The sequence below is a fragment of the Pan paniscus genome, chromosome 4 (genome assembly GCF_029289425.2).
Source record: "Pan paniscus chromosome 4, NHGRI_mPanPan1-v2.0_pri, whole genome shotgun sequence".
NCBI classification, from domain to species: domain Eukaryota; kingdom Metazoa; phylum Chordata; class Mammalia; order Primates; family Hominidae; genus Pan; species Pan paniscus.
In genome coordinates, this window is record NC_073253.2 from 126,744,851 (window position 1) to 126,772,489 (window position 27,639).

The 27,639-nt window shown below is 38.6% G+C and overlaps 1 protein-coding gene across 9 annotated transcripts in view; it reads right to left on the minus strand.

The window, feature by feature from the left end:
* Positions 1–3,190: 3,190 nt before the first annotated feature.
* The window catches only part of RAPGEF6 (Rap guanine nucleotide exchange factor 6), a 215,353-nt gene continuing 190,904 nt past the window's right edge, over positions 3,191–27,639 (minus strand). For 5 of the 9 annotated variants that reach the window (XM_003829321.7, XM_003829322.6, XM_063604214.1 and 2 more), the window contains 7 exons: positions 26,170–26,390; positions 22,095–22,283; positions 18,847–18,981; positions 12,703–12,931; positions 10,125–10,615; positions 8,173–8,487; positions 3,191–6,563 (listed from right to left, as the gene is read on the minus strand). In XM_003829321.7, coding sequence (XP_003829369.1) covers positions 6,538–6,563; positions 8,173–8,487; positions 10,125–10,615; positions 12,703–12,931; positions 18,847–18,981; positions 22,095–22,283; positions 26,170–26,390 — 1,606 coding nt within the window. In that variant the 3' untranslated portion in view covers positions 3,191–6,537. Of the gene's footprint in view, positions 6,564–8,172; positions 8,488–10,124; positions 10,616–12,702; positions 15,654–18,846; positions 18,982–22,094; positions 22,284–26,169; positions 26,391–27,639 lie in introns of those variants that run through there. The other 4 variants (XM_003829323.6, XM_003829324.6, XM_008954692.6 and 1 more) reach the window with 2 other exon arrangements.

A 27,639-nucleotide genomic window follows, 5' to 3' on the forward strand; every position in this document is an offset into this window, starting at 1 on the left:
ACAGAAATAACATGACTAAGTAGGAAGTTTATTCTAACAAAACGAATGGTGAGGTAGGAGGGCAGGAGTAGACACGGAGGAATTAACACTATGAAATATATTATTAATTCACTAGACTAACAGGTAAGAGAAAAATAATTTGATCATCTCAATAAATTCAAGAAAAGCATTTGACATAATTCAACAGCATATACTTTCTTAGCAAGGTATAAATAAAACTTCCTTAAACTCATAAATACCACCAAAATCCTACAGCAATCACTATGCTCAACGGTGACATCCGAATGCGTTCTCGCTGAGATCAGGAACAAAGAAAGGAATTCCATTCTGACCACTTTTTGAGACAGGGTCTCACTCTGTCACCCAGGCTGGAATGCAGTAGTGTGATCAAAGCTCACCTCCTAGGCTCAAGTGATCCTTCTACCAACTAAGCCTTTCAAGTAGCTGGGACCACAGCTGCGCACTGGCACACCCAGCTAATTTTTTGTAGAGATGGGGTTTCACCATGTTGTCCAGGATGGTCTCGAACTCCTGGGCTCAAGCAATCCTCCCACCTCGGCCTCCCAAGGTGCTGGGATTACAGGTGTGAGCCACTGGATCTGGCCCACTCTGACCACTTCTATTCAACACTATACTGGGCATTTTGGCCAGTGCAGTAAGACAAGAAAAGAAACCAGCACTTTGGGAGGCCGAGGCGGGCGGATCACGAGGTCAGGAGATCGAGACCACCCTGGCTAACACGGTGAAACTCTGTCTCTACTAAAAAAAAAAAAAAAAAAAACGAAAAATTAGCCAGGCGCAGTGGTGGGTGCCTGTAGTCCCAGCTACTCGGGAGGCTGAGGCAGGAGAATGGCGTGAACCTGGGAGGCGGAGCTTGTAGTGAGCCGAGATAGCACCACGCAGTCCGGCCTGGGCAAAAGAGCGAGACTCCGTCTCAATAACAACAACAACAACAACAACAAAAGACAAGAAAAGAAAATACAAAATGACTAGAAATAAATAAGTTATTAGGAACAGATGATACGAGTATGCAGAAAATTCCAAGAGAATCCACAAATTGTTAGCATTAATAAATGAACTGAGCAAGAGAGCTAGATATAAGGTCATTATAAAAATCAATAGTTCAATACTGTAGCAACAAATAGTAAACAATTACAGACCTCAACAGACTTCACAAAATGGTCCAAATGGTCAATAAGTATTTGAAAAGATGCCTAGCATTATTAGTCACTATTAAAATTTAAACCACAAGATACCAGTATATACTTACCAGAATGTCTGAAATGAGAAAAATAATAGGCTGACCAGGCTTCTCCAGAGGCACCTTCTGGGAGAGCCAGTTCTTCTCTTCGTCTATCAAGTGCTTCTTGGGGGTGGAAGAAGTTAAAGGAAGTGTATTTCTGGACCAACACATCCTTAACTGCAGGGACTGGATTTCTGACATCAGACATATATAGTAACTTGCATTTGTTTCCTAGAGTTGCTGTAACAGATTACAACAAATCGGGTGGCTTTAAGACAACAGAAATTCATCATCTTACCATTTTGGAGGCCAGAAATCCAAAATCAAGATGTTGGCAAGGCACCATTTCCTCTAGAGGCTCTAGGAGAGAATCCCTTCCTTGTCTCTTCTAGCTCCTGGAAGCTGTCAACATTACTTGACTTGTGGCTACATCCCTCTCTGCCATCTTCATGTTGCCTTCTTCTGGTATCTTCCTTTGTTTCTCTCTTACAAGGGCACTTGTGATGGCATTCAGGCCCCACTCATAATCTCATCTCTAAAATGCTTAATTACATCTGCAGAGACCCTTTTTCCAAATAAAGTAATATTTACAAGTTCTCCAGGGATTAGGGCTTGATATTTTGGGGTAGCCATTTTTCAATCTATTATACTTATTTTCTACTTAAAAAAAATTTCATTTCACCAGTGCCATCTGATACAAATATAAATATGTGTATTTTTTCTTTCTTTTTTTTTTTTTTTGAGACAGTGTTGCTCACTGCCCAGGCTGGAGTGCAATGGTGCAGTCTTGGCTCACTGCAACCTCCGCCTCCTGAGTTCAAGAGATTCTCCTACCTCAGCCTCCAAAGTAGCTGGGATTACACGACCCCGCCACCATGCCCTGCTAGTTTTTGTATTTTTAGTAGAAACGGGGTTTCACCATGTTGGCCAGGCTGGTCCTGAACTCCTGACCTCGTGATCCGCCTGCCTCGGCCTCCCAAAGTGCTGGGATAACAGGCGTGAGCCACCATGCCCGGTGAAGAAATATATTTTCTAAATAAAGAAACTAGTGAGACTGTGGAGAGATGGTCAGGGGGACAGAATGGCCTGGGAAAACCTGGTGTGTGAAGAGGGGGTGAACTGGAAGAAGGTAGAAGTCTTAGCTATAATGGGAGTAACATTCTCTGGGTACCGAGGGAAAACTGTGAGGAGATTTTTAAAAAGGAGCTAAAGTAGAATTTCCTTCTTCTTTGCCAGGGTCCTGGGATCTAATACCATAAAAGTGGCTGTATTTACATATACTGCCCAAAAGAGGGGGCAATAGGCATGCTTTCGTAGACCCAGCTGGCTGCCCATTTGAAATCTATTCTTTCCTTCTTCACTGAAGAGTCCTAAATTTGTTAGGAACATCAATTGCTCAGATAAAATAGATAATTTCCAAGGCACCCTTGGAGCTACCAGTCATGCAACAGAGGTCTAACTAATGGGATGTAAGTACAAACATGCAAGTGGAGCTTCTGGAAACTACTGCTTTGTTCTCTTTGCGTAGAAAGAGACACATATTTGCACCTTTTCCTTACCTAAGCCTATCCTTTTCACCCCTACTTTTGCCATCCTTGACAGCATCGTGGAGGAGTTACAGTATCAGCCCCGGACAGTTTTGTCTGTAGACTTTTCTACTGTAAGAAGAAAAAGAAACAGACAACAATGACAAAAAGACAAGCCCCAATTGAGTTTAAGCCACTGTTAACTTGGTTTGCCATCAAACACAATTTTTTAAACCTAAACAATAGCTATGGTGTTTCACAGATTTGACATAACCAACAAGAAATGGACCACTCCAATTTTTCTGGATACTTAAAAAATAAGGCCTTCACACCAACACAGGTCCCAGACTGGCACTCTCGAATGACTAAGTTTGTAATTATTTCATCAGTTCCATACATTTATAATTAAGTACAGAGAAGATTAATGTAGATTCTTTATTGATTCCACCAATGTATTAGTAGATATGATAATAATAAATGGTATTTTTACATTCTCTTAACCAAAAATATAACAAATATTTACACTCAGTAAAAATACAAAAAGCATACAGAGGCACTGTCTTTCTAAAAGACATAAGTTTAAGAGGTATCAAAAAATAGGAGACAAACATTGCTTGTTACAGGATACCTTACAATCAATGAATTGTGCAGTAGAATTGCTATCTGATTATTACAGATGTGCAGTTTTGTTTCTGTCTTTTGCTGATTAGCTTACATGTCTCAATTTTAAAAGATCAAGTTCAACTGCATTCTGTGTATTAAAAATAAAGAAGCATTAAAAATGCACAACAAAAGTCAAAGATGAACCAGGATTCAAGTTTAAATTTGAACATGTACTGTGACACTTTTGACACTTTTCTGAAGATTTATCCCATTTTTCTAGCCTTTAAGGTAATGCTGAAGGAATACATATACTTTAATATCACCTTTTTTAGAAACTTAAAATTGAATCAAAATAATCAGTTTTAAGGAAGCTTTTTCTCCTCCTTCCTTTTTTGTAGAGGAAAGAACACTTGATAAAAATTAGATCTGTTCTTAAAAACACCCATGATTACCATCACATTTTCAGCCTGGGAGAGATTCTCAAGGAGGTGATATAGATCGCAATGATGTGATTTATCACCCTCAAGAAAATTCACTAAAGGCTTTTTCTCCCCAAAGATCATATTGAAAGTAATCATTTGGAGTAAATTAGAATTATTAACTTTAATAAGCTTTTATGGAATCATGTACTGGATTTACTAATTCTCAAAATCTTTCACTATAAAGATATTTTGTTGAAACTTACTATTTGGCAAAAGTTTGCACTGAGCGTTAACTGCTTCAACAGTCTTGGCAGATTGAGAGTTGTGGCAGGAAGAGAGGGCACTAGTCTCTTCATTAAGATTATAAATTTATAAAACAAAAACAAATGGAGATCTGGAATTGGAGTAAATGCAGGTTAAGACTTCTCTTGTTCTAGTCATATGACAAACTAAGAGAAGGCAGGAATGTACCCTTAGTTAAAATATAAAAATCAAAACCTCATGATTTTTTAAGGGATACATACATAACAAACTAAAAAGCATTTGGCTTTGGCTCCTGATCAATGTGATCAGCTGATCTGAACACTCACAGTTAAAGCTAGATAGATAAAACAAAGGCAGCTGTAAGGTGCAAGTCCAAAACCATAGGCCTCAACACTGTGCAAGATATTTACACTATTAAGGACAAAGACAGGTAAGGCTTCCATTTGGTTTGAAAGACCTGCTAAATAAAGACATTATGAAAACAGCACATTTTTCTGGAGAAATGAATATAAAATGGTGAGAGTAGACATCTGAACTTGATAAAAAAAGTGGGTATAGCAAAAATATATTTCACATTGTTTTGCTGTGGCCATGAAAACAAAATTATGCAAATCAGTGAAGGAAAAAATGTATAATCATAGGACCACTGTTTATAGGCCAAATCACTGAAGCGTAACTTTCAAACTAGGATTTTTGGTTCAGGTTATTTCCCATTTCAAAGGACCAAGAAAGCTATGGAACCACCAAGCCTCATTCTATCATACCTGCGATTAATTTCTAAGGCTTAAGTTTCAGATTAATGTTTCTTTACCACAGGAATTTTTGACATGCTATTATTCCTAAAATAAAGAGACAATCATGTTGATGGGAAAGAGGAACTACTACCATTTACCACTTACAACTGATTCATGATTTTAAAATGAAGGGGGATATGCAGGAAGACAGACAGCAGAGACAGCTAGGGAAAGACAACACATTTCTATAAAGGAGGCCACAAACCAACTAAATCCTATGTGGACACATACGGACAGCCATTCAGAAGTAAACCCCTTTTGACTCCAAGTTGATCTGGGTAGTGCACGTTAATGGCTTTGGCTTTTTTTTTTTTTTTTTTTTTTTTTGGTAATTACAGAAGTTTATTAAAATTTCACTTGCTTTTACATTAAAAAAATTGAAAAAATTAAACTTAATATATATAAAATATATTTAATTTGCAAAAATGTGAAAAATCTGCCTCATCCAGTAAACAGTCACTGAAATTTTAATTAAGAGTGCCATACCCATGAGGCTGGAAAAGTATGTCCTCTCAAGGGCTAAAAACTGAGAACCAAGAGACAATCATTTCTGTAACTCCAGCTCCTCTTTCTCCCACAAAATGTTACTGCAGCCAGCTGAGAGCTGCAGGGTATGTTAGGTCAGACACAACCTGGTGCTATGAGATGTGGGGGAGGCATGCTGCAGAACACTGCATAAAGTCAAATTCGTCTTCATTATTACAACACCCATGATAAGAATTTCTTTTAAAAAAGTATTCCATACTTGAGTTATGAGAGATTTTAGTTTTGGGTTTCTATAGACCAGAACTCTCTAGAACCCAGTCTCTATTTGTTGGATCTATACTTTCAGTTACAATTCGATGCAGCATAACTTTCACTTAAGAAAGAATTTGTATACATGTCATTTAACATCAAAATTTCATTCTGTGGAAATTAGGGTTCCCACCCTCCTCCCCAAACTACTCCCTCCCATTTCCCAAAGGACTGACAAGAAACCCTGTGGCAGCTTCATTTGGCCTTCCACACCATGACCAGCAGGTTCCTAACACCTCAACTGCAAAGGGCTTCCTATTTCTCTCAAACTGAGACCTACATTGCATTGGTGCTACAGATCAAGTCACATCTCTGTGTAGATCAAGCATATCACCTCTGTAAAGATGACTTCTGTTTGGTCAGACCAGAGACAATTTTATGACCTCAAACATGAATATCAGCTAACAAGAGCTCTCAAATAGAAACAAAACCACAACAATTCAAATAATAAGTTATTTTTCAAATATACAAGAATATCCTTGGTATTGGCAGACAATTTCAATTTGTCCTTCAGCCCAAGCTATGGCTTGGAAATAATAATGCCATTACCTTTAAAATAGCTTGTTAAAGAAAAATCTATAGCAATATACACAAGGATCACTCTGAGTTTAAATTTTTTCTGTAACTGTGGTCCCAAGGCAGTTCCGGCGTGCAAAGTGGAGACTGGTATCCAGGCATAGCATCCATTGCTCAGGAAACTATTTATCTGCAGAAATTAAATGAAAGGAAGCATAACTCAGGTCTATTTCATTGCTCGGAGTAGAGGGAATAAAACCTCTGGACTGGTTGTAGCAATGAGCTGTTCGTTAGCAATGGCCTGCAGAATCATGAGGTGGTTCTTGCCCATTCCTCCACGACTTTCAGTGGTTTTCAAATAGGTCATCCAAAGGCTAGACTGCTGAAACTTGTTCATTTTCTGAAAATAAAAAATATATAATTAACTGGCAGATCAGCATATTAATGAGATCCTAATAATCTAGTTATCTATTTAGAAAATCAACGTCAACAAAGAAATCCTCTCAAACATTGCATCGAGGCCCAGATTTTATTATAATAATACCTATGATTTCTGATCACATTGAAGGTTGACAATAAACTGGAATTTCATGGTTTTTAATCATTTTATTACTCTTGTTTAAAAGCATAAATTTTCATTTATTTTCAATAAAACAATCATTTCTCAAACTATTGGCACAGGTACAAAGTCAGTCAAGACTTTTGCTAATAAAAGGAACTATATCGATAGAATCATTTCAGATAATTTGGCATTTGAAACACAGTTTCAAGTTTCCATGCATTAAGGTAAAATACAATTCCATTAATGTTAAAAGTATCCCATTAGATTGAGCCACTGTTTCATCAAAGATAATAATATTCCATTTGAGCCACAGGGTACTAGGCACACAGAAATAGGCAGCTTGCCCATTTCATTTAAAAAATACACCATCAGTGCAGGGTACAGTGGCTCACACCCATAACCCCAACTTTGTGGGAGACTGAGGCTGGCAGATTGCTTGAGTCCAGGAGTTCAAGACCAGCCTGGGCAACATGGTAAAATGCTGTCTCAAATACAAAAAATTAGCTGGGTGTGGTGGTGTGTGCCTGTAGTCCCACCTACTTGGGAGGCTGAGGAGGGAGAATTACCTGAGACCAGGAAGTTGAGGCTGCAGTGAGCCATGATCATGCCACTGCACTCCAGCCTGAGTGACACAGCAAGACCTTGTCTCAACAAACAAACAACCCACACCATTGGCTGGGTGTGGTGGCTCACACCTATAATCCCAACACTTTTGGAGGCTGGGGTGGGAGGACTGCTTCAGGCCAGGAGTTCAAAACCAGCCTGGTCAATATAGTGAGACCCTGTCTCTACAAAGGAAAAATTTAACAATGAGCCAGGCATGCTGGTGTGCACCTGTAGTCCCAGTTACTTGGGAGGCTGAGTTGGGAGGACTGCTTGAGCCCAGGAGTTTGAGGCTGTAGTGAGTCATTATTGTGCCACTGCACACTAAGCTTGGGCAACAGAGTTAGACCCTGTCTTGAAAAATAAAACAAAACCAAAACACTCCCCCATACTATATTTAGGAACTTTTTTTTTTTTTTGGAGACAGAGTTTTGTTCTTGTTGTCCAGGCTGGAGTGCAATGGTGCGATCTTGGCTCACTGCAATCTCTGCCTCCCAGGTTCAAGCAATTCTCCTGCCTCAGCCTCCCGAGTAGCTGGGATTACAGGCATGCGCCATAATGCCTGGCTGATTTTGTATTTTTTTAGTAGAGACGGGGTTTCTCCATGTTGGACAGGCTGGTCAGGAACTCCCGACCTCAGGTGATTCGCCAGCCTCAGCCTCCCAAAGTGCTGGGATTACAGGTGTGAGCCACTGCACCCTGCCGGCAGGAACTTCTTACTTTTTAACAGAGATTCAAGGCATTTAAAGAAACAATTACTAATTACCATAAAATACCAAAGTAAAGACCATTTAATGTGTTCAGCAATTCATTTAAGAGCCTTTAAGAGAGCTTGTCAACATACCATCTGCTTCGCTATCTGCATCAGTCACATCTGCTAGTTTAGGATGGAATGGCTGCAAATTATGCCTCTGAGGCTGAGTTACAATCTTCGATGGAACACAGGTCATGAGGTTGCTACTGAGAGAAGCTGGTGGCAGTCTAGAGAGGCTGTTATGCATCATCTTTGACCTCTGCACTGCCACACTATAATCTGGAGGTTTTAGGTGTGGGTGGGGTCCTTCCTTTAGGTCCGCTAAAGAAATCCCCAAATATCCTGGAGGAGTGGGAGGTGGCTCCCTATACCTATCGTCCTTCTTGGGTGAGGTGACACAGTACACTGGCATAAAAAATAAGCAATGAAAATGTTAATGAAAAAGAAATGGAAAAAAAAAAACCACCCCACAAACTTATTACAATGACAAAATACAACTTAAAAATAGACAAAATGAATAAACTTGAATGATGGCAGATCAAAAACATTTTTAAAAAGTTTAATAAACAAACCTCTTTTTAAAATACATAAACAACTATATTAAGTCCTGTAAACATTAAATAGAACGAGAGAGTTGAAGGAGATGACACTGATGACAAGCTTCCTTCTGCAATTCAGCCCCCATATCACAGAAGTACATGACAACTCCTGAAGTCACACCAGCCCTAAAGGTATCAGAAACATTTAAAAGTTCACCCTACACACCGATTCTCTGTAAACTGGGAGAGTTTACATAGAAATGACATTTGGGCCATCTGTTTAAGGGCTGTTTCACCTTCTCCCTGAGACATGAACCAATGTTTTCTGGCACTCTTGGGCAGATTAGTTCTCAGTCCTAGCATATAAACTTTAACTTTGCTGGTACGGAGGAACTAATTCCTTCAAGAACTTTACTTCTGGCCAGGTGCGGTGGTTCACGCCTGTAATCCCAGCACTTTGGAGGCCGAAGTGGGTGGATCACCTGAGGTCAGAAGTTTGAGACCAGCCTGGCCAACATGAAGCCCCATCTCTACTAAAAATAAAAAAATTAGCTGGGCATGGTGGCAGGCACCTGTAATCCCAGCTACTTGGGAGGCTGAGAGAGGAGAATTGCTTGAACCTAGGAGGCGAAGGTTGCAGTGAGCTGAGGTCATGCCACTGCACTCCAGCCTGGGCAATACAGCAAGACTCCATCTCAAAAAAAAAAAAGTTGGAAAAAAATGAATGAGCTAAAAACCCAACCTATAATGCAATTTGACAAGTAACTATAAAATCAGCACATTTCACCTTCACATTTTTAGTAGTTAAATGCGACACCATGACTGTTGCATAAATTTAAGAGTTGATTATGATATTAATTCAAAGTACAGTCATTCCATATAAGTAGAAAAGCAGTTTTATATCCACGTATTTATATAGTTTAGGAAAGAAATTTTTAAAAAGTATTTGATGGCTAAATACTAAAAAAAAAAAGTTTACTAAGAAAGCTTGGAATGGAATTCACAAACAGGAGTTGGCACACTCATGATGTACACCAAGAGAGTATACTGAAAAATGTTCTGGACTTCCTGATTGCATTTTCTCTCACTTTTACGACCTAAAATCAATAGCAGATTCAATGTTTCTACCACGTATGCATACCAATTGTGGTCCAAACAATTTATGAGGTGATAAAGAGAATAATCCCTTTACTACTATTGCACACTAATGCGATGATATTCCTCAATAAAACCAAAAAGAACTTAAAAACAAAAGACAAACAAACTTGTCCCTCTAATTAAATACCTTCACATCAGACTTTTCATTTTAATGGGGTTGAATAGCTGCTCCAAAATCTTTGAGAAACCATGAATTTTTGGGAAATAACTTGTTTGTTTGTGAAGGAAAGAAAGGTTGTTAGAGAATGAATTTTTGCGATGATAAAATCCAGGGCCAAGATATCCCAATGCCATTTTTTGACTACTTAATCTCTAAATGCCACAGACAACAAAAACACAACTTACCAATCAAGCCCTTTTCTGTACTTGAAGTGACAGTTTTATAAACTGGGTCAGTGGCATCCTTGGGGTCCAAGCCTTCAGATGACTCAGCTGGGGTGCTCTCCAATACTCTCCGTTTAACTGTCCCATAGTTTGGTTCATACGTGTCAGACAGAGAACTGGAGGAGGTCCAACTCTTTCTCTCTAGGCTTCCTTTACACTGCCCACAAGTTCTAGAGCAGCTTTTAGAACAGGAATAGGGCTCAGAGTCAGTGGGTTCAACTTCAGCAATGGGGTCATCCAAATGGGTATGTCTGTAAGAGTTCAAAAAATCCCAGCTTTTTGGGTTTGGAAGGCTTTGGAAGTTGTCATGGGAGCTGCTTGAACACGAAGTCCAACTTCCGCGACCACTGTCAGCTGCTTCTATAATGATATGCTCATGAGAAATCTCTTCATTGCTCACAGACGATGAGACAGCTAAACACTTGATTAGAGATGGCTTCAAGAGTGTCCACCTAAAATTGGAGATAACGTACAATTAGAAGGCTTGCCAGAAAAACTATCTTCTCTCTGTTTCAAGTTATTACTGCCTGTGAGAAACTACAGAGCACGTACCACAAGTGTTCATGCCAAATAACATCGTGAGGAAAACAATATTATCATCATTCATCACTAAATTCCTTGTAAGTATTTAGTTAACACTCAGAAGACACAGTAAAGAAACTCTAATGCTTAGCAAAATTTCCTTAGAATTTTTCTTTTTAAATTTTAAAATGTTAGATTTTTTTTTTTTTTTCGAGACAGGGTGTCACTCTGTTGCCCAGACCAGAGTGCAGTGGTTATTTACAGGCACGATCATGATGCACTGCAGCTTTTAACTCCTGGGCTCAAGTGATCCTCCCGTCTCAGCCTCCCCAGTAGCTGGGATGGACCAGAGGTATGCCTGGCAAGTATTTTTCTTGAACTGATTTTAAATGAAAATGTAAAGATGAGAGTTGAAATGAATAAGGTTAAGTATACATATTCATTTTTGGTCATCACAATATTAGACTACTGCATCCATGCATACAGAATTAAGAGTTCCCAACTTGAAGAATCATGTTTTATTTTTCAACGTACCTCTGAGGTTAGCCCAGTACAGTGCCAAGTAAACAGCAACTTCCCCAATTACCCATGAAATGAATAATTTACAGCAGGGGTCCCCAAACTAAAGCTCATGGGCCAAATTTAGCCAACAGCCTATTTTTGTACGGTCTGGAGCAAAGAATAGTTTTGTTTTTTAACCTTTTAAAAGGTTAAAAAAGAAAAGAAAACAAAACCAAACCAGAAGAATTTGTGACAGAGACTATATGTAGATTGCAAAGGCGAAAATATTTACTACCCAGCCCTTCACAAAAAAAAGTTTGTAAACCCCTCATTTACAGTATAGTGCAGGGGGTAGCAAACTACAGCCCAGGGCCAAATCTGGTGGTCTCTTTGCTCGTTTTTGTAAATAAAGTTTTGGCTGGGTGTGGTGGCTCACGCCTGTAATCCCAGCACTTTGGGAGGCCGAGGCGGGCGGATCACGAGGGTCAGGAGATCGAGACCATCCTGGCTAACATGGTGAAACCCTGACTCTACTAAAAATACAAAAAATTAGCCGGGCATGGTGGTGGGCGCCTGTAGTCCCAGCTACTCGGGAGGCTGAGGCAGGACAACGGCGTGAACCCAGGAGGCGGAGCTTGCAGTGAGCCGAGATCGCGCCACTGCACTCCAGCCTGGGCAACAAGAGTGACACTCTGTCTCACAGAGCGAGACTCCGCCTTAAAAAAAAAAAAGTTTTACTGGGACACAGTCATGCCATTTGTTTATGTGTTGTCTATGGCTATTCTGGTGTAATAGCAGAGTAGTTGTGACAGAGGCCTTATGGCCTGTGAAGTCTAAAATGTTTACTATGTAACTTTTATAGAAAACATTTGCTGACCTCTGGTGTAGAGATCATAGTTTAGAAATCTTTATAAATGTGGTAATAATTTATCTTAAATTTTTCATATTAAAGTAGACCAGATTTCACAATATTTATCAGTTAGAATAAACTTTCTCAAAGACTTCCACGTTGCTTGATTCTAAATAGAAATTTAGAGTTGATTTTTTTTTTAAATTAACCTTTGCTAGGTGATTATTCTTACTCCCCAAATTACACTTTCAGAGGACAGAGATCAAGGGCTAGTCCTACTCTCCCAACCTGTCTACAATGTGCACAGCACTCGAGGCACTTTCCAAAACACAACCTTTTTGATTAACCTATAACTTAACAGCCAGAATTTCAAAAATTATCTCCCCTATAGAAGTAGCAGATGCACTTTGAGTTCTGACTGGGAAGATACATAATGATAAAAAGTTACTTGAATTTAGTAACACTTTAAAAATGAACACCCATACATCTTTCAACATAGTGCTTATTTACATATTCAGAATAGAGAATATGTGCTTGGCCCACATATTCTTTTATGGATAACTCTGCAATTACCCCATGGGAGGTCCAAGGTCAAGGTGGGGAGCACTCCTTGCAGTGGCCACTTGGCTTGGGTTTTGTGTTATGAACACAGACAATGATGCTTACCCAGGGCCATGTTGACTATGATCTCCTATCCCTGAAGCGTGCTCTGTCTTTTCCAATGCCCCAGTGGATTCAGGGACTGCCAGGGCCTGAGAGGAACACCGTTCATCCTGTAGAGCTGCAGACATGGAGTCAACAGAACAATTGCTCACGATGCTGGACCGTGAAGAAATCTCACTATGGCTGGAGTCAGACAAGTTGTCAGATTTAGCTGATGGAATAAGTGTGTAACCTGAACAAGAAAAGAGCACTGATCAAACTACAAAAAAAGGGAACATATGGTGGGGGTAGTAGGGGAAAGGATGAAAAAAAAAACCCCACAAAAATAACAGAAGACAAAGTAGAAGCAATTTTAGTTTCCATCTATGTAGATATAGTGGTGCCAATTTTCTCCACACATTCCCCTACATAACCATTTGCCTACTATCCACACCACACTAATACAACTACACATTCAAGAAAAAGACAGTCAAAGTCCAGTGTTACTCAGAAAACTAGTTTAAAGGTATATCTTTCTCAGGCTCTCCCACAGCTACAATCATTTAATAAAATAAGAAGATTACAAATATTAATAAGTACATGTCTTTAGGGTTTCTCAACTTCTTTTTAACCCAACGCTCCTTCCTTTGATTAATATGAATATTTCTTGACCTGATCTGAATCCAAAATACCATCTTGAAGTAAGGGTAGGGGTGGGAGTCCAGGACTCAAGAGAAAGAACTACATTTTTGCTTTATCAAACTATATATACTTACCCCATATATTCTGCTTATCCCACCTAAGAAGTCTTGTCTTGAGTTGAGAGTCACTGTTTTAGATTATTTTTATTTTTTAGACACAGGGTCCTGCTCTGTTGCCAGGCTATAGTGCAATGGCACGATCATAGCTCACTGCAGCTTCGAACTCCTGGGCTCAAGTGGTCCTCTTGCCTCAGCCCCAAGTAGCCGGGACTACGGTCTGCACCACCACACCCAGTTATTTTTAAACTTTTTGCAGAAATGAGGTCTCATTATGTTGCCGAGGCTGGTCTTCAACTCCTGGCCTCAAGCGATCCTCCCGCCTCAGCCTACCAAATTGCTGGGATTACAGGTATGAGCCACCATGCCCAGTCTGTTTCAGTTTTTTAAATTGTTTTAGGTTTAAACTTAGTGTCATACTTAGTTTCCTTTTTCTTCACCAACCTTGCAGAATATTAAACAGCTGAGTGGATACATGTTTAATAATGTGTTATAGAAAAAAACAGCATCTACATGTTCTATGTTGTTCTGTGACTTACTGCACAGCAGACAACTAGAGAGATGTTCTTCTGTATTCTAGGGACGCACTGAGGTGAAGGACCCAAAAACAAATCTGCAACAGAATGGCTAATGTACATAATAATCTATTTTGATAACTGGAAGAAACCAAGTTTTTGTTTAGAAATAAAAGAAAAAGAAAATGCCCTAGTAATCCCAACAAGGGAAGGGTCTCAAAGAAGTAAAAAATATCTTCTTGCTCACAGAGGAAAGTAGGGTTTAGTAGATATGTGACCTTTGGACCAATACCTAGAAATGTCATTAGGAAGAATTACAGGCTTTGGGTATGTTACTGGAATTCTCAGGGCCTCATCTTCATGCAGAAAGAGGATGACAACATCCTTAGTTCCAAGTCCTTCTCTGTTTATGGATCTTGGAGTTATTCACATATAACTCAAGTCATTTAAGGAATAATTTGTTGCACAGTAATCTTATTAAGTCGTTTCGTTAACTATTTCAAAGAGAAAAAGGCCTAGAAAATGTGTGATTTATATTTGGCCTATGTGGACAGGAACAGGGTAAGCCAAGACAAGCCAGTCTTCTGACGTCTATCATACATCTCTGAACTTGGGATCACTGCTATTTGTCAATGTCCATGAGCTGATTAGTCAATTTTTAAGAGGACCAAGAAAGTGGATGTAATAAGTAAATTAAAAATAAATAAAAACCTTCTTCTTGAAAAGAAAAAGTCATTGCTCTACACAATAATCTTGCTTCATTGTTTAAAAAATAATTTCATTCTTATGTCTGTTTGATCAGTATTTCTCAAATATAATAATACTAAGAACCACCTGGCAAGCCAATTAAAATAAACATTCTGGATCCCATTTCTGGCAATTCAAGTTTATGAAGTCTGGGGTGGGACACAGTAATTGCATTTTTTAACAAGTTTCCCAGATGATTCTGAAATTGCTATGTTAGACTAGTCCCTTCTCCCCCAATCAAAGATACGTAAAAAGTAGAAGATAAAAAAGCCTCCTCTACATATTTCACTCACAGATCCAGCTAACAGTAGGAAATAAAGTCAACTACAGAAAACAAGAGTATAAAATTTACTAACTCAATACATCAGTAAAATAACTTATGTACAAATGAGGCATTTTCAAGTGTTTATAAATAGTATTTTACTAAGTTGTCTGCCTAAGCTTTGACAAATGGTTTAATTTAAGCCATGTATACATTAATAACTGAAAACAAACTTAACACTAAAATTAAATAAGGAACTTCATCAGAGTGTCTTCCTCCTTTTAGACTTGAATCGCGTATAGAAGCAGTTTAAAGTGTTACTGTTGCCTTGGCTATTTGAATTGAAGATGGCACTCCCTTTCTCATCTTTGATGTTGCTTCCAACATCCTTCACTTTCTCACAGCTTTCTGTAGCTTGATTGTGATCTGTGTCCTCTTTTTGGCTGTTGACTAGTCTCTCCCTTGAAAGCACTCTTTCCCTAAGTCTTCTAAACGGGGATGTCATTCTTTTTCTGGTTGTGTTCTCACAACTTGTCCTGTCTCTATTCTCCTCAGTGGCCTTCTCAGTACTGTCTGTTCTTTTGGCTGTGCTCCTGGTAATCTGAAGGATTTTCTTTTGCAAGTAAGCCCCACCTATTCCGGGGCAGCTCTGGCCACTGATCTTGCTGCTGTGATCAGATATGATACTGCCAACTGGAGGGAGAGATGCAAAAACCCTGACATGGTCAATCACAATTAGCCTTGTTTACATAATATTTCACTATTTAAAAATTCTAACATCTTGATAATATCTGAAAAATTGAAATCTAGCAACATATTTTTTAATGCATGGAAAAAATCTACTTATATATAAAACATATACACATCAGTTATTGCAAGACAGAATGCAGGAGAAAGATTACCTTTATCAGCACAAGCTGGTGATAAAAACAAAAACAAAAACAAAAAAACTGTTGAAAGGAAGCCAAGCTGGTAAAATCATAAGGAAAAATATGACAAAAATATCAGGTAACTAGAATTATTTCTGTAAAGTAACTATGTAGGTCTAGAATTGCAAGGTAGATTTTACTATGAAGAAGCTTAGTAAAAACCAAATAAGACATATAAATAGTACATACAATAGGTATATTTATAACGCTCATTTTCTGATCCTGTTGTAGATCCAAGGTGGAGAGTGCTTTTCTTAAACACTAGGGTAGATAATGTTTAAGGTCTCTTGACTTCTTTTTTAAAGTTCTTGTTTAAGCTATCCTCATGCAAAACATGAAGACAGGTTTATTTTCTTAATCATAAGAAAACAAAGAACAGATCTCAAAGTTTAATAAGAACCAGGAACAGATCCTAATAATTTACTCTGAGCATAATGACAGTTTTGTTCAATCATAGATTACTGGCAAAAACCTGTCTACAAAAATAGAAGGATCATACTTGGTTGGGGTTTTGATAGTACACATGCAAGAACAAGCTGAAACAGTTTTGAAGAGAAGAATTTCTTCAGGCTTCTAAGAATTCTAAACATTACTACGAGAAGCTCACAAACCTATAAACATGGTGTTCAATTGTTGGCTACAATTTTCTCACAAAGGGAGAAAATACTTCTCTATTCGAGTGTTGAGTGTAGATTTTGTTGGGAATAAGAGCAATGGAGGAATTCCTGTTTCTAATACCACTTTCCAGAAGTCACATTCAGGCATAAAATACCAAATCAGCTATAATGGGATGGACCACTGAGCAGCCTCTAACAGGGGTAAGGAGTGTAAAGGTGTTCCTGAACGAGCATTAGGAGCATATGGATACTGTTCATTTGGACCATCTGTCTGACTGGAGGCACTGCGGCTTATCCTACATCGCAAGATCTGGTAAGGGGCGCATTGGATAGGACCATACAGACAAGGAAAGTGATGACATAGGTCTGTGTGCCACACAAAATTACATATGAGCTACAACAGGATCAAAATCTGTGTTTTATAAATACACCTACTATATAAACTGTTTTTATCTCCTGTTTCATTTTTATTAAGCTTTCTTTAGTAAAATCTGAATGAAAAAAATCTAACCGGTCTCAGCTATGTGAGGATGAAAAAAGCAAGTGAGTAATGGAGCTATGGTGTCCTGAGGTGGCAGCAGAGAAAGAAAAGAGACATTCCAATTCACTAAACACTTACCACACATCAGGCTTTATAAATATTATTTCATTTAAACCACATAAGAGGCTCTTAAAATAGATGGTCTTTTTCTTTTCTTCTTTTTTTTTTTGAGATGGAGTTTTGCTCTTGTTGCCCAGGTTAGGCAACAATTCTGCATCCAATTCTTTCTTCGTTTCCATAGCCACCAAACTAGTTGGGGTGCAATGGCATGATCTTGGCTCACTGCAACCTCCGCCTCCTTGGTTCAAGTGATTCTCCTGCCTCGGCCTCCTGAGTAGCTGGGACTACAGGCATGTGCCACTACCCCTGGCTAATTTTTTTGTATTTTTAATAGAGATGGGTTTCACCATCTTGGCCAGTCTAGTGTTGAACTCCTGACCTCAGGCGATCCGCCTGCTTTGGCCTAGATGGTCTTTTTCCCATCTTACAGAGAGGAAACCTGACCGTATAAATAAATTACTTGTAGTAACACAGCTACAGTGGAGGACAGAATCACGGTTCAAACTCAGGTCTGACATCACTGTACATAATTGCCACATAGGTGGCAAAAATAAGAAAGAGCTCTGCAGAGTGAGATGAAACTTAGAGCCTGGAAGCTGAAGCAAGCTCTGGAAGCTTCTCTTTCCTGTTAGAATTATTATAATAAGCTTGTCTTCCCTCTGACCATGTACCATCCTCTGGTGTGATTATTTAAATATGTAATTCTTTTACATCTGTGAAGAAGATGCCAGGACTAAATCCCCTTTCTTTCCAGGGTACACACAGAGTGTGAAGGGTCAATATAAGAAATACACACCATATTTAGAATGCTACATGTGCAGCTAACATGAAATGGCATCTGCTGCACACTGCCCAGGCTAGCCGAGAAAAGAAATGCTCCAGTCTGAATTATGAAAACATGTAAATGAACAAGAATTTCAGTTTTTTACCTCATGAGATTCTGTATAAGTAAAAAATCCACAAGAGTACAGGTTATTTTAAATCCTAATTTTAAAAAAGGTAATACTCCATTACTAAAAAAGGAAAAGCATATTTGTTTTCCTAATTTTTGTTTTCCTAAATCTTATAGTTGGTTAAAAACAGTTTCTTTCTTTTTTTTGAGACAGGGTCTTGCTCTGTTGCCCAGGTTGAAGTACAGTGGCACGATCACAGCTCACTGCAACCTCTGCCTCCCAGGCTCAAGCGATCCTCTCACCTCAGTCTCCCGGGTAGCTGGGACTACAGGCACACCACCATGCCTAAGTTTTAAATTGTTTGTAGAGTTGGGGTCTCATCATGTTGCCCTGGCTGGTCTCCAACTCCTGGGCTCAAGTGATCCACCCGCCTCAGCTTCCCAAAATGCTGGTATTATAAGCATGAGCCACTGTGCCTGGCCTAAAAAGAATCTCTTACAGAAACTTTTACTTGTAAACACTTCATAGAAATGTCCAAATATAGGAAACTGGAATGACAACACCAAGAATTTGCACCAAAACTATGGCTTCTGCCTTTATTCTTATTCATGCTTGCTGTCTGTTGAAGTTTAGGACCACACTTTGAATACTGGAGTCCTAGTTACATGACACATAATATCTAAAAAGCATCTGAATAATGCAACACAAAACATCAAAGTTCAAAAAGCATTAGGAGTTATGCTTTTCTTAATGATTTATAATTATTGCTATAGATTGAAAAGCAAAATATGTGCTATAAAGTATTGTTTAGTTTAACAAGAACTAGTTTGAAATGTTTTGTCTTACCTTTGTGAGGGGAGCCTTGAGGAGATGCAGGAGGACTAGAATGTAAAGATGACACCACAGAAATAGTGTCTTCTGTATGCTTCTTACCACTTATTTCTTCGGTTGTTCCTAAAACTTTCTGAGGTAAACTTGTATCTAAAAATAAAACCAAAGATGCAAATAAGCATCGTTTCACAATTAAAATGTCTATAGTTGCCTAAATCACTACATAACTAACACTATGATGCACAATGGCTAGTGTAGTCAACTGAAATGTGTAAATGACAAACAGGGACTAAATGACTGGGTAATGGCATACAGAGATTCTCACCTCTAGGTTATTCATTCAAATTCAGCTGGTCAGCATGGACCAGATTATATTAGTTTGTCTGCACTTTGTGGTATAAGGGAAATCAATTTAACAGTCTGAGTGCTATGCGCCCCACCTCCCACAATTGACACAGTGATTTGAAATCTTCAAAAAGAAGGCATGGATTCAAACTCTTCCCTCCCCTCTAGAGGTGGCCTCTCCAAGTCGGGGCGACGCATGTGGCAGGGGCAGTGTGGGGATGTTGGCACTGTCACTACCTGTGGTGCATCTGTGCTGTGGGTATACGGGAAGAGGCTGCAGGGCTGCCAGTCCAGCCCTTTTCAAGAGCACTAAATTCACACTACAGGAGAGAAGTAAACAACAGAAAGAATCATGAATGTATAGAAAAATAGTATGCAGCACAGTGGAACGATTCCTTAAAGTTCTATCATTACCCTTGTCCAATGTCTGGTCTGTTTAGTGTACCTCAAACTTAGCAATGCTTTCAATATATTGACGTTTTTACATTCATCTTCTCTAAGAAATGTCAGAGAGCTATAGACACTGTTCTTAAAACATAAAGTAAGTGGCCAGGTATGGTGGCTCACACCTGTAATCCCAGCACTTTGGGAGGCCGAAGCGGGTGGATCACGAGGTCAGGAGTTCGAGACCAGCCTGACTAACACGGTGAAACCCCGTCTCTACTAAAAATACAAAAATTAGCCAGGTGTGGTGGCACGTGCCTGTAATCCCAGCTACTCAGGAGGCTGAGGCAGGAGAATTGCTTGAACCCGGGAGGCAAAGGCTGCAGTGAGCTGAGATCGTGCCACTGCACTCCAGCCTGGGTGACAGAGTGAGATTCTGACTCAAAACAAAACAAAACAACCCCAAAAAAACCAAAACATAAAGTAAGCAAACTTTGATGAGGATTTTGACACAGTAACAAGCAGCCACTGGACAACGAAAAAATTTAGATCATAGTATACTCATATTACCCTTCATTAAATGTAATATAAACATATTTATCATATAAACAACCATATTACAATAAGAAATGAAGAAACCTATATGGGGCCAGGCGCAGTGGCTCACGCCTGTAATCCCAGCACTTTGGGAGGCTGAGGTGGGTGGATCACCTGAAGTCAGGAGTTCGAGACCAGCCTGGCCACCATGGTGAAACCCCATCTCTACTAAAAATACAAAAACTAGCCAGGTGTGGTGGCATGCACCTGTAATCTCAGCTACTCAGGAGGCTGAGGCATAAGAATTGCTTGAACCTGGGAAACGGAGGTTTCAGTGAGCCAAGATCGCACCACTGCACTCCAGCCTGGGCGACAGAGGGAGACTCTGTCTCCAAAAAAAAAAAAAAAAAGAAAGAAAGGAAGCTACATAGTACAAGTAATGCTTCCTCTGAAGTGGTGATATTCAAGTAAAAAAACCAGAGCTAACTTTGTCCCTCTCTCACTCCTACCAACAAATTTATCAACTTCACCAATTCTGCACCCAATTCTCTCTTCATTTCCATAGCCACCAAACTAGCCCAGGCCCTGGGCAACTTCCAGTTAACTGTTAGACCAGCTTTCCATCTGAGCTCTCTATCTCCAGTCCTGCTGTGATCCTCACTACAGTCCTTCTCAAACATAATTTGAACCGTAACCTTCCCTTGTTCAAATCTCTTCAATGGCTTCTCAATGTTAACTTTTTCCTTTGGCATGGCACATTGTAATTTCAGCATACCTGTCTTCATTCTCTGCATCTTGGAAGCTGTTTAGTACAGTGGTTAAAGGCAAAGATTTAAAGCCAGTCAGCCTTCCTTTAGCCTCTATGCTTCCTTTGTAGAATGAGGGTAAAATACCACTTATCTTGTGGCATTACTATGAAGACTGATATATAAAATTAGTAAAGCACAATTTGAACCATGCCTGGCACCAGTAAGTGCTCTCCAAGTGTCAGCTTTAATTATTATTGTCTGTCAACACTGCATGCAATTTCCACTCAGCGTCAGCAAAGTGCTTGTAGTTTCTTGCACATACCAAGCTGTTTCCTCGGCCTGAAGCAACTTCTCTGGAACTTTTGCCTAATTATCTTCTTCGTCACCAACCTTTTAGGCTGCTTAGATGTTATTTCCAAAAAGCCTTCTTCTGAAGCCCTATCTTACCTCTGTCTAAGTTAAAAGCTCTTGTTTTGTTCTTTTATATGTTCTGCATATACCCCTGGCATAATAAGAAGACACATTATATTGAAGTTATCTGTGTGAGTGTCTGTATCACCAGACTGAAAATCTGGTCAAGGAGGGGGAATTTCTTATTCAACTTTGTATCTCAAACAATAACAAATTAAATGAACAAAGTTCTACTAAACATATACTACATATAATGTACAGCCTAAGTAATCATGCTAGGAACCAAATCTAATCTAGGTTCTCATCTAAAAGGCTAAAATAGTGATACTGTCAAAACAACAAATAAAAGTAATATGAATAATGACTATATGGCCTAACAGAAAAAAAAAGTGTGGTCTATATTTTATAAAAGTTATATTCTCTTGTTTCCCAACCACGTTTTCAGAAGGGGTCTTTAAAGACAAAAAACAACGTATAGTCATTTTTGGAATAAGCAACTTCATTTCCACAGTTTTTGTAGGTTGCATCTGTATTGGATATTTCATTAAATACACCTCTGAATGCAGTAAGCCCTTGGTACCCAAAATGTATTGCTGTAAATTTTCTATTGATCGACAGATTTCAGTATTATAGGAAATTCAATGTTGGCATTTAAAACACGTATGCTGTCAGCAAACATCCATAGGCAAAATGAAATCAACATTTTTGATTCATAAAGTGATGATTATATTACACAACCTACAACAGCTTATCTCCTGAACATCTGTAATTATTTTTCACTCTAACTCCCCTGGAAATTTCAGGTAAACGGATGTAATATTAACGGTGAATACTCACTCAATGCAGGGTCTTTTGTTTGTCCCTTCTTCCTGATGGGGTGCAAATTAACAGCTGGCACCTGAAGCACCTGGCTTACTCTGTGGGGTTGATGCAAGTGGGCTTTAGTTGTTTGGCCAGCTGACCTCATAGGCACTGGAGACATTTCAGATGATTTGGCTGATCTTTTCTCACTTAAATTCTTGGTCACTAACAGGAGAGAGTAAGAAATAAGTAACTGCACGTTTTTAGGCAAGGTTATCACCACTGGCAATAATAAATGGTTACTTTAAAACCATCTATTTTTAGCACAAAAGATAAAATAGATTAATTTTTCTTAGCAGGAATTTCAGTTAAGTACTATAAGATGTTATCTCTATTGCTTGGTGAGTCAGATAAAAAATGTTATCTCTAAAACTATTGTAGAATAAGTTGTTAATTTTATCTCCTAAATAAATCTTTTTATTTTTTATTTTTTGAGACGAAGTTTCGCTCTGTCGCCCGGGCTGAAGTGCAATGGTGCAATCTTGGCTTACTGCAACCTCCACCTCCCAGGTTCAATGGAGTCTACTCTCTCAGCCTCCTAAGTAGCTGGGATTACAGGCACCTGCCACAAAACCTGGCTTTTTTTTTGTTTTTTTTAAGACAGAGCTTTGCTTTTGTTGCCCAGGCTGGAGTGCAATGGTGCAATCTTGGCTCCCAGGTTCAAGTGTTCAAGTGATTCTCCTGCCTCAGCCTCCCGAGTAGCTGGGATTACAGGCATGCACCACCATACCCAGCTAATTCTGTATTTTTAGTAGACAGGAGTTTCTCCATGTTGGTCAGTCTGGTCTCGAACTCCCGACCTCAGGTGATCCACCCGCCTCGGCCTCCCAAAGTGCTGGGATTACAGGCGTGAGCCACTGCGCCTGGCCTATTTTTGTATTTTTAGTAGAGATGGAGTTTCACCACGTTGCCCAGGCTGGTCTCGAACTCTTGACCTCAGGTGATCCACATGCCCCAGCTACCCAAAGTGGTGTGATTACAGGTGTGAGCTACCTCATCCAGCCCTAAATAATTCTTGAATCCATGTTAATTAGCTCCATCATCACTCTGCTGAGGGTCAAGTTAACATTCTCTCACCTTTACTACTGAAATACTTTTCTCACTGTATCAATTCTAGCATGCCTTCAAGGCATTCTTCATAGAATAGAAGAGTGACTCTGCCAAAATGAGTATTTGATCATATCATTTCCCTTCTCCTTCTGCACAAACCTTAACTTGCCCCTGCTTTTAGAATGAAGACCCAAATCCTTAAAACAAGGCCTATATGACCCTGCATGATTTAGCATCAGCCTGCTCCCTTGACTTGACTTGCTCACCTTTCCTCTCACCAGTCCTATACTCTCATTAGGCTTTATCTTCTCTGTTCCTTTCATTAGGCTTTAACCTACTTGAGAGTAAGGACTATGCATTTTGTTCGTTACTACATCCTTATGTGCCAGTAACTGACTGAAAACAGATGCTTAATGGGTATTTGTTGAATAAATAAGTGAAATTATCTCAACAGCTGTAACACAAGAAAACCAGAGACAGTGCTTTTATAAATCCATAGGTTTTCTGAAAATGAATGTGAGAATAAAAAACCGAGAACCCTTACTTATAAAAGCTGCCTCCTTCATATAAAACCAATACTATAGTCCAAGGGGAAGACATTCTTCCATCAGGGAGTACTTTTAATCCTTAGGTTATCCAGGGTGGTTTCAATGCAGGTGCAGCCTCAGTACTTCATGAAGTATTTGTTTTAAACATCAAGATAAAAGCAAAAATAGATGTCTAAACTGTCTCAACACAGCTATAATAGCTATTATGCTTTTATTAAGACAGACTAGACAATATTTGGGGTGATAAGAATCAGAGAATGTCTTAGAAAGTCCAAATACAGGGACCCCAGGAGAAAATTGCAATGGCTCACCAACTAATTGAATCCAAGAGGTTATCATCTTTGGTTAGAGCCATGAAATACTTTCATCCTTCTCTCATTGATTGGTAAATGCTAATCAATGACATCTTATTTTAATAATTGCTACAGTACAAAGAAAAAAACCTGAGACTACTTCAAAAATAAGTTTACAGATGAATGACAAAAACCACATATATTCTAATTAATTGGGAAGAATCAAATTCTATAATGCTCAGAAATCAACTATTGTTTGGGCTTCGGATAGTGACTAAACATTTAAAAATCAATTATGCATTATAAAGATGCTCAAACCAAATTAAAGGAACACGCATTTAACTAAATGTTCAAATCCAGTTTAAGAAAGAAAGGCCTAAAGATTTTCTCATTTTATTAAATATGTAGCATGGGACATCATTTAGTGCTATGAGAAAAGACAGACACAAGTCTGGGGTGGGTGTAAGAAGAGGAAGCCATGAAGGTGTATATAAACTGTGTTTCATAACCATAAGATGATTAAGTCTACATCAAATTACCTGGGAAAAAATAACTTTGATGATGACTCAAAGCAGGGCCAGAAAGCTTTAATAAATATGTACATGGCTTTGAACTTTAAAGCATGAATAAATGTTAAAGGTTCTATATACTCTTTCAGCTTTTACCTTTAACATGTACCATTTAACATGTGGCAGCCAGAATGTAGAAAGCTCTCAATAACTGTTAGCTTTTAAAAATGTCTTTTTCCAAATTTAATAACTTCGACGTACAAAGAATCACAGAAATAAAATGTACTCCCAACCCTTGCCCAAGTTTTACATTTGAGAAAACAGGGACTAAAGATGAAGAAAACCTTACTCAAATGTAATAAATGAAACTCAAATTCTGCCTCTACCCTTTCGTAGGTATTCTTTCCATCATACTCCAAATCTTTTCTTATATGCAGAAGCATTCAAGATATTCTGTTTTGATTATAGCACTTATTAAAAGGCTCCTTACCCTTATTTAAAAATTGTCAAAACTGAATTTTTAAAAATCAGTATTTGGTTCTATTTCCACTTCCTGTTTTCTATTCTTTCTTTTGACATACTTTAAAAAATTACTATGCAAATACCATATCATTTATCAATCTTAGGGTCAATCCATGATGACTACTACCCCTTGTCAACTAGGAACTTTGAAATAAAATTCTATTTCAATTTTTATGGGCAAATTTAACCCACTCTCTGTGTGTGTGTGTATGTGTGTGTGTGTGTGTGTGTGTGTATTTATTTTTTAGAGACTGAGTCTCACTTTGTTGCCCAGGGTGGAGAGCACTGGCACAGTCCTAGCTCACTGCAGCCTCAAACTCTTGGGCTCAAGTGACCTGCCTGCCTCAGCCTCCCAAGTTGCTAGCACTACCACTTGGATAATTTTAATTTTTTTTTGTAGAGATGGGGTCTCTTTGAGTTGCCAAGGCTGGCCTCAAGTGATCCTCCTGCCTAGGTTTCTAGGTGTGACCCACCATGCCTGGCCTTAACCTACAATTTAAGATGTACAATTATTTTGTTATAACAGTATATATTTCATTATCTTTGATTTCTGCTCTTAGAATTCATAATTTCCTTGATCCAAATATATATGCATTCTCTTGCTTGTATTTAATTTAAAAAAATCCATACTGAGAACACGATCTTTTTCATCACATTTTCTAGAGATTACTAATATTGGAATGTGTCTGATTTTTTTTTGTTTTACCTTACTACTGGCACCTGTAAGCTACCTATTATCACTGGTGTTTTAATCAAATTTCTTATATTTTCTAGTTGGTAAATATTATCCATGAAATAAAAAGAGGTAAAAATTCCACTTATGTTTACTCTTTAGGGATGAATATAAAAATGTTCTCAAACAGAAAGGCTCCTCTATAATGATCCAGTTTTTAAAAGAATTAAAAAGCTTTTTAAAGATCTACTTATCCCTCTATTTTTTGGGTAGTGTAGCCATCAGGAATGGATGGGATTCAGTCTGTGATTAATTGGATCACATGATGCTTAAGGCATGCCAGCAATCTTTTGTGAGTGAAAGTTAATTTTCTTGGGACTTAGGTATAATTCTAGAGAAATAAGTTTTTATTTTGTTGTGCTCTTTAGCGTCACATAAATGAAAACTTGTACTCACAGGTACCATATGCAGGCTCCCACTGTAATGACATCATCTGGAACTTCTCCTCATCTGTCTCTACATCGAGACTGGAAAGATACTGCTTCACCTTCCTTGCCATTTGGGCATCCTCATATAGCTTCTTGGCATTAAGCAGAGAGCTGCGGCGTGCCCTTTTTTTGTGAGCACCTCCCTGAACATCCAGCATGTTTGAATTTGTGCTTCCTTGACTCAGTGACCTATAAGAAGATGAAAATCACAATAAGGGGCTATAGAGATGAGAACTAAGCATAGCAGACTGAAGATTAAAAGATTTTGTTCTGTTAATGCTATTGCATGCTGATGTAAATGAGTTAAAAGATGAAGAGCATTAATGCAAAGTAATTTGGCACATATGGTGACGTTCTGAATTAAGAACAGGATTTGGCAAAGTACAGAATTCAAAAGAATAGGATAACAATGCCCCCCTGAGTGGCATATTCCATCAGGCCTGTGTTTGTGCCTATGCAACCTATGGCACAACAGTAACAAGAAAAAGCATTCCTCTGGTCCTGGAGGCCACCCACGCTTTGAAGATAGGGCAAGAGTCTGGACCACGACAAGTCCATCCTCAGCCGAATCTCTGAACCAGGGTTCTTTAGCAATGAGGGTTCTAAAGTAGTTTTGCTTGTTGTTCTGCTTTGGACATGCTATTGCCACTACCATTATAGCAGGCCCACTCTGAGCATGTTAACCAATTTTACTAGTAACCATTATTTTGGCCAAAACTCAAACAGAACTACCAATAACATGTTAGCTGAAAATTTACAGCATTTATATGCAATTCAATATAGTCGGACATCAGAATGCAGTAAAAACTCAATGCTTCCCTCACATATGGAACAGTTAGGCAATATTTGGGTTCTAGAACTGAGGATCTGGGACATCACTTTTGTAATGCCTGTGAATGTGACAGAATTGCAAGCTGGGTGGCAATAACCACAATTCAAACAAACTACAGCTTCACCCGACTCTACTCTTTTTGGCAAACATCCTACAACGACTGCACATCTAGAACCAATGGAAAACAGCAACTGCAATGATGTTTGTCCTTTCTAAGAAGGCTAACAAATACAAAATTCTTATATAATTTTTATTTAGATGGTATTTTATTTTGCCATTCCAAAATAATAAGGTTATCTATGGATTTTCTAAATTAAGCTCCATTTTTATATAAAAGTATTCTAAATACAAAGACCACAGTGCTCATATATCTACTTTAAAATAGACACTAAAATCCTAATGCTTTCATTGTAAATTAAGTGAAATATAGTTGAAAAAGTGTTATGGCATTTTTTTCTTTCACATTTTAAGATCTTTCCAATAGGGGTATATCTTACACTGAATGGCAACTTTCAATTGCTATTGGCCAGGCAGAAACTATGACAAGACATTATTTACATCTGCAGAGACCTCAAAACTTGCAGAATGGCTTGAAAGAAAATCCAA